The sequence below is a fragment of the Piliocolobus tephrosceles genome, chromosome 14 (genome assembly GCF_002776525.5).
Source record: "Piliocolobus tephrosceles isolate RC106 chromosome 14, ASM277652v3, whole genome shotgun sequence".
Taxonomy (NCBI): Eukaryota; Metazoa; Chordata; class Mammalia; order Primates; family Cercopithecidae; genus Piliocolobus; species Piliocolobus tephrosceles.
In genome coordinates, this window is record NC_045447.1 from 993,067 (window position 1) to 1,004,683 (window position 11,617).

Genomic DNA, 11,617 nt, shown 5'->3' on the forward strand with positions numbered 1-11,617 from the left:
GGCGGGAGAATGGCGTAAACCCGGCAGGCGGAGCTTGCAGTGAACTGAAATGCAGCCACTGCACTCCAGCCTGGGCGACAGAGCGAGACTGTCTCAAAAATAAATAAATAAATAAAATAAAATAAAAATAAACTAAAAAAAAATAAAAAATTTTAAAAATAAAATAAATTTAAAAAAATAAAAATAAGCCAGGCGCAGTGGCTCATGCCTGTAATCCCAGCAATCTGGGAGGCTGAGGCGGGCGGATCACGAGGTCAGGAGATCAAGACCATCCTGGCTAACACGGTGAAACCCCACCTCTACTTAAAAAAAAATTACAAAAAATTAGCCGGGCGTGTTGGCGGGCGCCTGTAGTCCCAGCTACTCAGGAGGCTCAGGCAGGGTAACTGCCTGAACCTGGGAGGCGGAGCTTACAGTGAGCAGAGATTGGGCCACTGCACTCCAGCCTGGGCAACAGAGCGAGACTCAGTCTCAAAAATAAATAAAAATAAAATAAACTTAAAGAATAAAAATAATAAAACAAAATAAAATGAAAATAAAAGAATCAACCTAGGACTAAGCAGACCAAGCAAGTCCCTCACAGACAGAAATCGGTACAGGCAGCACCAGGTCACCAGAAGAGATGGGGTAGGAGAAAGGCCTGGGAAATGCAGGGCACCCCACAGTTCGCAGAGGGGTCCAAGGGCTCTGTCTGACAGCAACGGAACAAGAAAAAGGCCCATGGAGGACCTGACTGGGAATAAACAAACAGGGAAGGGAGAACAAAGGTGGCACTAGCCACCCCCAACAAGCCCATGCACGTGGTCAGGACCCACGGCCTGAAGGGAGCCCAGAGCCACACGAACTGTTCAGCACTTGTAAGTGCAGTAGTTCAGAAGGGCGCTAAGTGTGAGAGACTCACCAGGTTTCAAATCTCAGTGACCCTCCCACAAAAAGCATTATAGCTCAGTATTTTTTTTTTTTTTTTTGCTTTTAAGACAGTGTCTCTCACTCTGCCGCCCAGGTTGGAGTGCAGTGGCTCAGTCACACCTCGCTGCAGGTTCCATCTCCTGCGCCCAAGCGATTCTTCTGCTTCAGCCTCCTCAGTAGTTGGGACAACAGGTATGTGCCACCATGCTTAAATTTTTTTTCTCATAGAGACAAGGTCTCCCTTTGGTCTTCAACTACTAAGCTCAAGCGATCCTCCCACCTCAGCCTCTGAAAGTACTAGGAGTACAGGCGTGAGCCACGGTACCCAGCCCAATCCTTCACATGAATTACATGCTGAAAGATAATACTTTGGATATACTGGACCAAACAAAACATCAATGAAATTGATCTCACTTTTTTTTTCTTAATGTGGATACTGAAAAATCTTAACTTATAGCTCACTTTATCTTTCTATCGAATGGTGCTAAAGTTGGTTACAGCCAGGCTCACACCTATAATCCCAGCACTTTGGGAGGCCAAGGTGGGCGATCACTTGAGGTCAGGAGTTCCTCTTGGTTCAGCCTGGTCAACAAGATGAAACCCTGTCCATAATAAACAAATACAAAAATTAGCCAGGCATGGTGGGGCTGGCCTGTAGTCCCAGCTACTCGAGAGGCTGAGGCAGGAGAATTGCTTGAACTCAGGAGGCAGAGGTTGCAGTGAGCCGAGTTCGAGGCACTGCACTCCAGCCTGGGTGACAGAGCAAGACTCCATCTCAAAAAAAAAAAAAAAAAAACAGAAAAAAAAAAAAGGGGCCAGGCAGAGTGGCTCATGCCTATAATCCCAGCACTCTGGGAGGCCAAGGCAGGCGGATCATGTGAGCTCAGGAGTTCAAGGCGAGCCTAGCAAACACGATGATACTAAAAATACCAAAATTGGCTGGGCATGATGGCATACGCCTATAATCCCAGCTACTGGGGTGGCTGAGGCAGAACAGCTTAAACCCAGGAGGCAGAGGCTGCAGTGAGCCCAGAACACCCCATTGCAGTTCTTCCTGGGTGGCAAAGGGGGAAACCTTTGTCCAAAAAAAAAAAAAAAAAAGGGAAAAGGCCGGGCGCGGTGGCTCATGCCTGTAATCCCAGTACTTTGGGAGGCCGAGGTGGGCGGATCACGAGGTCAGGAGATCGAGACCATCCTAGCTAACATGGTGAGACCCCATCTCTACTAAAAATACAAAACATTTGCCAGGCGTGGTGGCGGGCGCCTGTGGTCCCAGCTACTCGGGAGGCTGAGGCAGGAGAATCGAGTGAACCCAGGAGACGGAGCTTGCGGTGAGCCGAGATCACGCCACTGCACTCCAGCCTGGGCGACAGAGAGAGACTTCGTCTCAAAAAGAACAAAGAAAATTGTCAGCAAGTTTCAGTTTAGAACAATGCCAATATTATTCACAGACAGAACACTCGGTTTGCTATCCTCTGAAGAATGAAAAACAACTCAACTGCAACCATATTAACAAATCATTTAAATACCTGAAAGTTGAAGGACCAGGCCGGGCGCGGTGGCTCACGCCTGTAATCCCAGAACTTTGGGAGGCCAAGGCGGGTGGATCATGAGGTCAGGAGATCAAGACCATCCTGGCTAACACAGAGTAACCCCAGCTCTACTAAAAATACAAAAAAATTAGCCAGGCGTGGTGGTGGGCACCTGTAGTCCCAGCTACTTGGAAGGCTGAGGCAGGAGAATGGAGTGAACCTGAGAGGTGGAGCTTGCAATGAGCCAAGATCGCGCCGCTGCACTCCAGCCTGGGCAACAGAGCAAGACTACGTCTCAAAAAAGAAAAAGAAAAAAAGAGGGCTACCCCAGCTACTCTGGCTCAGCATGGCTGCTTTGGCAACTGTTCTCTTCACAGGTGTCTGAAGACTGCACTGTGGTGCAGCCGCTTGGGCGGGCGGCCAGCCAGTGGTGACTACAGCAGGTACTGGCGGCCAACCCCTCCGGCTACAGGCCCCTTACAGAGCTCCCAGACTGGTCATAGGTGGATGGCCGCCCTGCTCCCCCAGAGAAAGGCCAGCTTTGAAGAAAAGCTGAAAGGGAGAAGTTTGCAAGACAAGTTGCACTGCTATCACAGGAAATCGATGCTGGATTACAAGCATGGCAGCTCAGGCAGCAGAAGTTGCAGGAAGAACAAGGAAGCAGGAAAATGCTCTTAAACCCAAAGGGGCTTCAGTGAAGAGCCCACTTCCAAGTCAATAAAAAGCAACTCTTGCCTCCCTTCCTCAGCCCCTCTCTGGATTTCTTATCACCTAGATGCTTCATCCCAGCCAGAAGAGATCCTTCACATTCCCCATCCGTGTTCGGAGCAAAAGAGCTGGGACACCAAGGACAAAGCTGTCAGATCACTGCCTGGGAGGTTTGGCTTAGTGCCCTCATCTCTGGCTCCATTCCAGTTCAGCTAAGTCTTGCTTTAAAATGTTTACCTCCTTTGCAGGCCATAGGACTCGCCCAACTATAAGAAATAGCTGTTCTGTGAACGTGAAAAGGGGACAGCAGTTTTCCTGGTTCTAGCCGGCACTCAAGCCTTTACCAGCCCACACACAGCTTAGGCCACGTACAGCTGTCGTCTAATACATGTTTTCATGAAATGGAAAAAAACAAGTTGAAGGACCAAACAGAACTTGCTTTTTAGAGGTGGGCCGGGGGCGGGGAGGTGCCGTACACAGAGATTCAGGCCTGTAATCCCAGCACTTTGGGAGGCCGAGGTGGGCGGATCATGAGGTCAGGAGATCGAGACCATCCTGGCTAATGCGGGGAAACCCCGTCTTCAATAAAAATACAAAAAATTAGCCAAGCGTGGTGGCGGGCGCCTGTAGTTCCAGCTATTCAGGAGGCTGAGGCAGGAAAATAGCGTGAACCCGGGAGGCAGAGCTTGCAGTGAGCCAAGATCAGGCCATCGTACTCCAGCCTGGGCGACAAAGCGAGACTCCGTCTCAAAAAAAAAAAAAAAGAAGTAGGGGAGGGGGTGCTGTAACTTCTCATTAGGGACCTTTCTGTAGATTTTAATGTTATCTATACATCACTTTAAGGAACAGTAAAATACAAACAGAAAAACAACCAACTTTCTTTCCAGCACGTGTACAAGCCAGCCCTCCCCTACCACCCAACCAAGCAGCAGAACCATCCAACCATTCACAGGGCAGCAGAGTGTTGATCCCCAGGCAGCTGAAGGGGGCTAGCCATGGCACCCCCAACAGGTGCCCCACCCTGCACACGGCCTGTCCCCTCACCTCGCCCTGACGCCTGGTCTTGGGGGAAGGGCTGAAGAAGTTGTGTAGGACAGAGAGCTCTGTACTGAAGAGCGCGCTCTCCTTCTCCAGGATGTACTGCTTCAGCAGCGGGGAAACCTCGTCCCCGAAGAGGGCCTGGTTGTCTTGCCAGATCTGCCGCTTCACCTCCACGGCGCAGGCTCGATACAGCTCCTTGTCAGCCATTACTAGCTTCAGCTTTTTCTCAGGAACCTACATGACACCACAGACAGCCTGTGAGTGGCACCTGTGTCCCTGGATCTCCCTTAAGACAAGCCAAGAGGCCTCAGCACCCCCCTCCAGACCACCTGCGGCTAAGCCCCACCCCACAGGACACCTATGACTGGTTCCCTGGCCCCAGCAGGTTCAGGCAGACATGCTAAATACCAACAGCTCTTTCCCAGGAGGGGCCCCACACCCCAACTCCTCTGCTAAGCTTCAGTCTCCACCCTGCTCATGTGGGAGAAGCCAGCCAGAGCTCACCATGGACAGCACTCCGGCAGGCGGCGTGGGAAGCTCCCGGAGCTAGGTGGCCACCAAAACTCCCACCAACTAAGGGCATGAGGGGTGGGCGGACGGTCCACGCCACCACATCAAGGTTAGAGTTAGGGCCCTACCTTAGGCAGGTGCTTCATGACGCACATCACCACGGGCTGCAGGGACGGCATCTTGACCAGAGAAAAGCTCTTCTCCAGAAGGTCTTCCAGCTTCTTGTACCTGGAACAACTCACAGGATTGATGGTGCAGCGATGAGCCAGATCAGAGCAGCTACCTGCTTGTCCCCACACAGGTAACAGCTACCAGGACAAGCCTCCACGCACAGGACGCATGGGGCAAGGCTCCACACTCAGACACAGACCCAGGCCACCTCTGGGAGCAAGGATGTGGAGCCAAAAGAACGATAAATGCCCCTGAGTCGATCCAAGGCTGCGAGAACAGCTGCACATCTCACCTGCCCACCCCTCCCGCTGACCCACCTTTCCTCAGCCTTCCCCTCCGAAGCGATGGCTGACACTCGCTCCAGCAGCTTGTCCCGCAGCTCATCGAACACCGACTGATGGAACTCCAGCCGCGGCGTCCCGTGCAGGTCCAAGAAGGGGAGGGCCGACTGAAGAGAGGGCAGCAGCACGCCATTCTCTGTCTAAGGAAGTCAAGAGAAATCTCAGCCGCAGCCCAGTGCACCCCAAGGTTCTAAAAGCTCGAACCCAGGGAGGTACGAACCCAGGTGTTCCCAGCCGTCCAGCAAAGGGATGCTGGCTCCGGACTCCACCCCCAAAACAAGACTCAGACACCAACAGAAAGCCGGAAAACTTTCGGCGCCTCCGCCAGGCCCGACTCCCGCGCAGGCAGCCCTGCCCTGGCACCGGGCTCCCCCCGCCCCGGGAGCTGCCCCACCTGGAACTGCTCGATGGCCTTGAGCGGCTCCGTGCAGTTGGTCAGGGTCTCCTTCAGGTCCTCGCCGTTGGCCACGCCCAGGTCCTGCAGCCCCGCGAACATGGCCGAGGCCCCGGCCGCCGCCCGGCTAGGCGCCCCATCCCCAGCCCGCTCCCCAGGCGCCGCCGCAGACACCCCAGAAGCCCGCTCCGCCGGGCCTCGGGGGCCGCCCGAGCCCCGCTCCCCGGCGCCCTCCAGCTCGGCCAGGTCCCGCCCGCCGCGCGGCTCCGCGCACGTCCCGCAGCCGACCACTTCCGCCCCGCACCGCCCGGGTCCGCCCGCCAACCGGCCCCCTGGAAACGCCGCCGGAGCCGCGCGCAGGTTCCTGGGAGCAGCGCCCTCTCCCGGCGCGAGAGACCCCGCCCAGCCAGCCCAGTGCGCATGCGCCCGCCCGCTCCCGCCCGCTCCCGCCCGCTGTCGCCAGCTCCCGCCAGCTACCGGGGTTTCTGGCAGAAGAGGGCGGGTGGGAGCGTGGGGGGCGGATGCAGGGTCGGTGTGCTCCGCCAACTGACGTCATCTCAGCCGAGTGAATTTCGTGTACATAAGCATGGAAAACGCTCTTGTTGATCTCGCGGCAGCCACGCGCCGCAGGGACGTTTTGCTGGGGGTTGAGCTCCCCGCCCCAACGCTCTGCAGGTGCAGGACACGGGCGCTCCCTCCTGAGCGTGGCTTCCTCCGCGTGAAACGGGCACGAAGCCCACCCCAGCGCTGTCGCCAAGACTGAGGTCTGAGCGCCTTCAGGGGGCCGGGGCCTGGCGGAGACCGGGCCCGCAGCGGGAGCGCGAGCGAAGGCCGCCCTCCCCGGCACCCGGTGGCTGTGGCGCCCACCGAGCTCCGCGGAGCTGTGAGGGAGTGTCCAGGTTCCACAGTGTCCCTTCTCATCCCAGGCGGGTGGGCGTCCCGGGCCTCCCCGCCTCTCCAGCCCGCCGCCCTCCCGCAGGCAGTGCCGCGCCAAGCACCCCACACACACCCTCTCTCTTTTCGGTCTTCCCTGCCGAGTTTTTCTCTAGAAATTTCTTTCCCGCTGCCCAACAAACTCTTGCTCTTCCTTAAAGGCTCCTTCCTCCACCTCCTCCAGGAAGCCCTCCCTCCTCAGCCCAGGCTGGAGGAGATCGTTGCATCCTTCCTGCCGCTCCCACTCCTAGCTTTGTGTCTCACCAGGGGTGCCTGGTGGTGCAGCCATGAGCAGAGCTCCTGTTCCCACAAGCCGGGCCAAGCTCCCAAGGCCAGGGCCACCACAGCTCTCTTGCTGCTGGCCAAGTTGGTCACCCCAAGGGCGAAGGTACCGGTGCCTTGATCCAACCCCCAGCTGGTTCGGTGGCAGAGGAGGGCAAGGGGCACAGCACACATACAGTCCTAGGACCTTGGATTCCTCTCTGCGAAAGGGGATGGTGCTGAGGCCACAGGAGCAGCTGCCCAGAGCCTTTTTGAAGGGGTTGAGCTCTCTGGGCCTGGTCTGGGTCCTGGGTCTGGGAAGGACTTGGGGAGGTACAGGTGATGGCACTGCAGGTAAGCCTCCTGCAAGGTGGCAGCCTTGGGGCCTGACCCTGGGTAGGAGGGAAGGCCAGAGGTGACAAGGGAGGCCCCAGCCAGCTGAAGCTGCAGGCAGGGGCAGTGCAGGGACCCAGCAGGTGAAGGCCCTGGGAGTCTGCTGGCGGTGCCACAGGAGTCTGCATGGCCCTGGGCCAGAGTTTTCAGGGCACAGGTGACTAAGCCCAGCTGTGTCTTCAGCTCAAGGCCTAGGGGAAGTGGGGCTGGGCCCTGGTAAGCGGGGTCCCTGGGCCCTTCCTGAGGCCTGGCCAGGCCGACCCCACCTGGAGGTGGCGGCTCAGGGCATTTGGTGCCTCCTTCCAAGTTCCCTGGCTTGGCAAGCGGCTGACCCTCAGGTGGACAGCAACTGGACCAGGCCCCTAAGTGGCACGGCTGGGTGGGGGTCTCCCACAGAGCCCACCTCCCATCTCGCTCCAGGCTGGAGCTCAGGGTGAGTCGCAGGCTGCCGCCCTAGAGAAGAGAGCACCCTTCAGGGGCAGCTGAAAGGAGATCCCTCAACAGGGAAAGCCGGAAATGACCCAGGACCGCCCCCAGGTGAAGGACAGACAACTGCACACCACAGAGCTCAAGAGAACCAACAGTGTCTCTGTATAGCAGGGAGGTGGCCAGATGAGGGATCCAGGCTGGGCCAGCCTTGTCCACAGCCCATAGAAGGATTGACCAACCAGAAGGGTGCATCAGGGGTGCCCAGAGGGTCAGAAGGCCAGGCTGGGGCCCCGAGTCCCAAGGGAGGCCTGGGAAAGCCCCGGGGGAGGCCACTCGGTGGCCGGGCCAAGCAGGTTGTGCCCAGCTGGCTCTAGAGCGCACAGAAGGGGCCTGTGTTGTGGCGCTTGGGTCTGCGCACACCCTGGATGACCACGCCAGGCACTGAGGGGAAGCGTGAGTTGTAGCAGTCCTCCACGTGGTAGGCAGCTGGGCCAGGGGTTCGAGCTGCCGAAAGAGAAGGCTGAGAGCCCCACCTAGGTGGCAGCCCCCACTCGAACCTGGCTCCCAGTTCTCACCCCTGGCCCCGGAACCCTTGTCTTAACAACGCCCACCCATGCCCCAGCCCTAGCCCTCCTCTCTCCAGGCCTCCTTACAGGTGCTGAGCCAGGAGGTGAACGCCGGGGAGCGGCTCATCAAGAAGGCCGGAGAACGGGGCCTCTGCAGGCGGCTCCCAGGAAGGATATTGTAGGTGTTGGGGCCAGGGCGTCTCTTGCCAGGTGCCTGCAAAGAGGCCTGAAGCAGGGACTGGGGCTGCACCCTGAGGCCCAGCCCTCTGGCCCCAGGCAGCCCTGGGCGGATGTGGCCCTCAGGTGTCTTGGAGGTGGAGTGGTGGCCTCTGAAGCTGAAGGCGGGGCCGGCGGGCCGGCTGAACAGCTGGTAGTGGGCTGGCGAGGGCCACTGCAAGGGGGCAGGAGATGGGGGCTGCAGGGCAGGGCGCTCCCCACAGATCCTCAGCCAGCTCCCCTTTGGCCCCGCTGGAACCCCCAGCCCCCTGCCTGCCTGGACTCCCCGCCCCCTTCCTGCCCAGCCCCCACCTTTTGCTCTTGGTGGAAGTCGGCTTTCTGCGTGAAGGGGTTTTCACTCTGGAACCACAAAGTCTGCCATGCCCTGCGACCACCGCCCTCTGTAGGTGGAGGGTGGAGAGAGAGAAGGCTGGGAGCCCCACCCGGGTGACAGCCCCCACTCGAACCTGGCTCCCAGTTCCCACCCCCGGCCTCTGAACCCTTGTCCTCACAACGCCCATCCAGCCCATCCATGCCCCAGCCCTAGCCCTCCTCTCTCCACGCCCCCTTACAGGCGCTGAGCCTGGAAGTGAACACCGGGAGGGTGGAGGGGCCCTCAGGCCGTGGGGGTTTCAGCACAGAGGCAGAGGCCCCCATTCCCAGGGTGGAGGACAGGCTCTCGGTGGTCAGGCCTCAGGGAGGGGACACGCACCTCGGCCTCGGTGCTTGCAGCCGATGCTGTAGTGGGGATGTGGGGAGGACTCTCGTAGGGACGGGCTGGGCACCTGGTACCTGGTGGGACTGGGGACTTCCAGGTCAGCTGTGATCGGGGGGCGTTGCTCCAGCACTGGCCACAGGAAGCAAGCTCTGGGCCTGGGCTCCTTCCAGCAGGCCCCTCCCGCAACCCCCAAAGACCAGCTTGGGGGTGGGGTGGCCAGGACCCTCACTCACACAGCTCCCTCAGGGTCTGGGTGTAGGTGGGCAGGGACTCCTGAGGGGTGCCCATCTGTAACCTGAGACCAGCTGGGACCTCCTTCATCTTTGGGGGCCGTGTCTCATCCCAGGCCAGCCCTGGCTCCAGGCCCAACAACAGCACACATGCCTTGGGCCTGCAAGGGAGACCAGCAGCCACTGTCCCTCAGTCCCCACCACTCTGAGCCGCCTGCTCCACAGCCTATCCCCTCTACTGTCCCTCAGCCCCCTGGCTGCTCCCAGACACCTGCCCAGCAACCCGCTCCCCAACTCTGTCCCTCAGCCCCGGCCACTCCCAGCTGCCTGTCCCACAGCCTGTCGCCCACTGTCCCTCAGTCCCCCAGCCACTCCCAGCCGCCTGCCCAGCAACCTGCCCCCCACTCTGTCCCTCAGCCCCCGAGCCGCCTGCCCCAAAGTCTGTCTCCCCAACTGTCCCTTCGCCCCCCCCCCCCCCCTCTCCCCCCAGGCTGCTCCCAGCCGGCCTCCCCCACCGCCCCCCCCCCACCGCTGTCCCTCAGCACCCTGGCCACTCCCAGCCGGCCTGCCCCTTCCCACCCCACCGCCCCCCTCAAGTTACTGGCTGGGCTCTGGTGGCGTCTGCCTCACGTGGCCGTGGGTCCAGTGTTTGCCTCCATTGATGTAAAAATTTGCCAGGAATTTCACTGCCTTCTGGTCAAAATTCATCATCAGAGTCTCCTGGCTCTCTTCCCCGAGGGCACCACCAGGCTCTGTGACCTCACTGGTAGGCCCCTCTGTTGCTGGGGCTCCTGGGGAAGACGCATTGTCTGGCCCTGGAGGGGCTGCCCCAGGCCCCTACCCGGGGTGGGCCCCTCCCCCACTAACTAGATGATCACGGGGTCTGCCTGGGCCAGGACCCCCAGCCTGCCCAAGTGACTCCTGGCCCAGCCCTCTCCCTTTCCCCCTAATTTTCCCAGCCTCCTCCCCTCTCCTGCACCCTGGGGTCTCCTGGAAGTCTGGGGTCCACTCTAGCAGATCCTCTGGGAGGACTGAGGCCTCAGCAGAGGGGGTGGAGGGAACAGGACCCATGGACATCCGCCAAGCCCTAGGAGATGCCCCGCTGTGGCTGGCCAGCCAGGACTCCCTGGGGGTAGGAGGGAGGGGTCCAGGAAGGATCCCTGGAGGAAGAGGAGGAGCCGCCACCCCACCTGGGTTCCCACTTAGGAGAAAAGCAAAGCCACATCGGATGGGTCTGACACCAGAGGCAGGCCCAGCCCTGGAGCCCAGCCAGGACTGGAGTGTGAGGGCATGCCTCTCACCTGGGGGCACAGAGACTAGAAGGTGTCACTGATGGCCGGGCTGCCTGACCTGCAAAGGAACAGCCAGCCTGCGTGAGCAAGATCCCGTGGGCACCAAGGCCCTTGCTATGTGGCCTCTGGAGCTGACCGCCGGCCGGTCCCAGCCCTGACCTTGGCCCAGAATCCAGCAGGGCAGGGCCTGTGAACAGGGCCAACTCGGGCCTCCTCTGCCCTCTCTGGATGCCCACCCTTCAGCACTGGGCCTGCCAGGCAGATAGACGGACACGTGCTTGAGGAAGCACAGGTTTTATCTGGGCGAAGGGTTCACGCCCTGTGCTCCGGAGCCCCTGTCCAGGTCGTGCCAGGTTCAGCGTTGACTGGCTGCCAGTGGAACGGAGTGTCCTTTGCTCATGAAGCCCTTGTCATTGGACAGATAGGCCCCTCCAGGTCCTCCCTGTCCTGTAATAAATGTTGCCGCCGTGAATGGCACTGCTGGACATCCATCCTCTTCTTCAGAAGGTGCGTGGTGGGAAATGTTCTCGCGGTGTCCGGCTCTGCACCCACACCACCACAGCTGTCACCGCAGGAGGCTTTTGTTCAAATATTGGGAGGGTCGTTCCCCACACACCAAGCTGGGTGTCCTCTAATTCATTTCCTTCACCATCTACCTGGAGACAGTGTCAGATCCCACAGGGTGAGAGCTCCCTCCCAAGATGGCCTCCAGACACACACCAGTCACAAGCCTGGGCCTCTGGAACTTCTGACCAACCAGCTTCAAGTTGGGGTTCCTATGACACCCTCTTTGGGTTTAATTTGGTGGAGCCATTCATAGCACTCTGGGAAATGCTAACGTTTACTGGTTTGTTGTAAAGAATATTGATTGCAAAGAATACCAACGAGAGGCATGGGGATGGGCTGGTGCTTCCATGCCCTCGCTCACTGGTTGCTGCCCTCTGGGAACCTCCAGGCGTTCCGCTGTCCAGAA

General features: G+C 59.1%; 2 protein-coding genes and 1 pseudogene across 3 annotated transcripts in view; 1 reads left to right on the forward strand and 2 right to left on the reverse strand.

Moving 5' to 3' along the window:
- NELFB (negative elongation factor complex member B) overlaps positions 1–5,977 on the reverse strand; it is a 19,019-nt gene extending 13,042 nt beyond the window's left edge. The window contains exons 1-4 of the mRNA XM_023227606.2: positions 5,607–5,977; positions 5,189–5,352; positions 4,829–4,928; positions 4,194–4,424 (exon numbers count right to left, since the gene is read on the reverse strand). Coding sequence (XP_023083374.1) covers positions 4,194–4,424; positions 4,829–4,928; positions 5,189–5,352; positions 5,607–5,708 — 597 coding nt within the window. The 5' untranslated portion in view covers positions 5,709–5,977. The remainder of the gene's footprint in view (positions 1–4,193; positions 4,425–4,828; positions 4,929–5,188; positions 5,353–5,606) is intronic.
- LOC111553049 lies at positions 2,788–3,162 on the forward strand (annotated as a pseudogene).
- A 1,788-nt stretch (positions 5,978–7,765) lies between the features above and the next one.
- Positions 7,766–11,127, reverse strand: STPG3 (sperm-tail PG-rich repeat containing 3). 2 transcript variants are annotated; one of them, XM_023227692.1, is made up of 6 exons: positions 9,954–11,127; positions 9,356–9,513; positions 9,117–9,251; positions 8,717–8,805; positions 8,276–8,414; positions 7,766–8,126 (listed from the first exon to the last, which is right to left on the reverse strand). In XM_023227692.1, the coding sequence occupies exons 1-6, from the start codon at positions 10,061–10,063 to the stop codon at positions 7,993–7,995; spliced, it is 765 nt and encodes a 254-aa protein (XP_023083460.1). In that variant the 5' UTR covers positions 10,064–11,127; the 3' UTR covers positions 7,766–7,992. The 2 variants fall into 2 exon arrangements, with proteins under 2 accessions (XP_023083460.1, XP_023083459.1); XM_023227691.1 differs by having other exon boundaries at positions 8,276–8,579.
- Between the last annotated feature and the right edge of the window lie 490 nt (positions 11,128–11,617).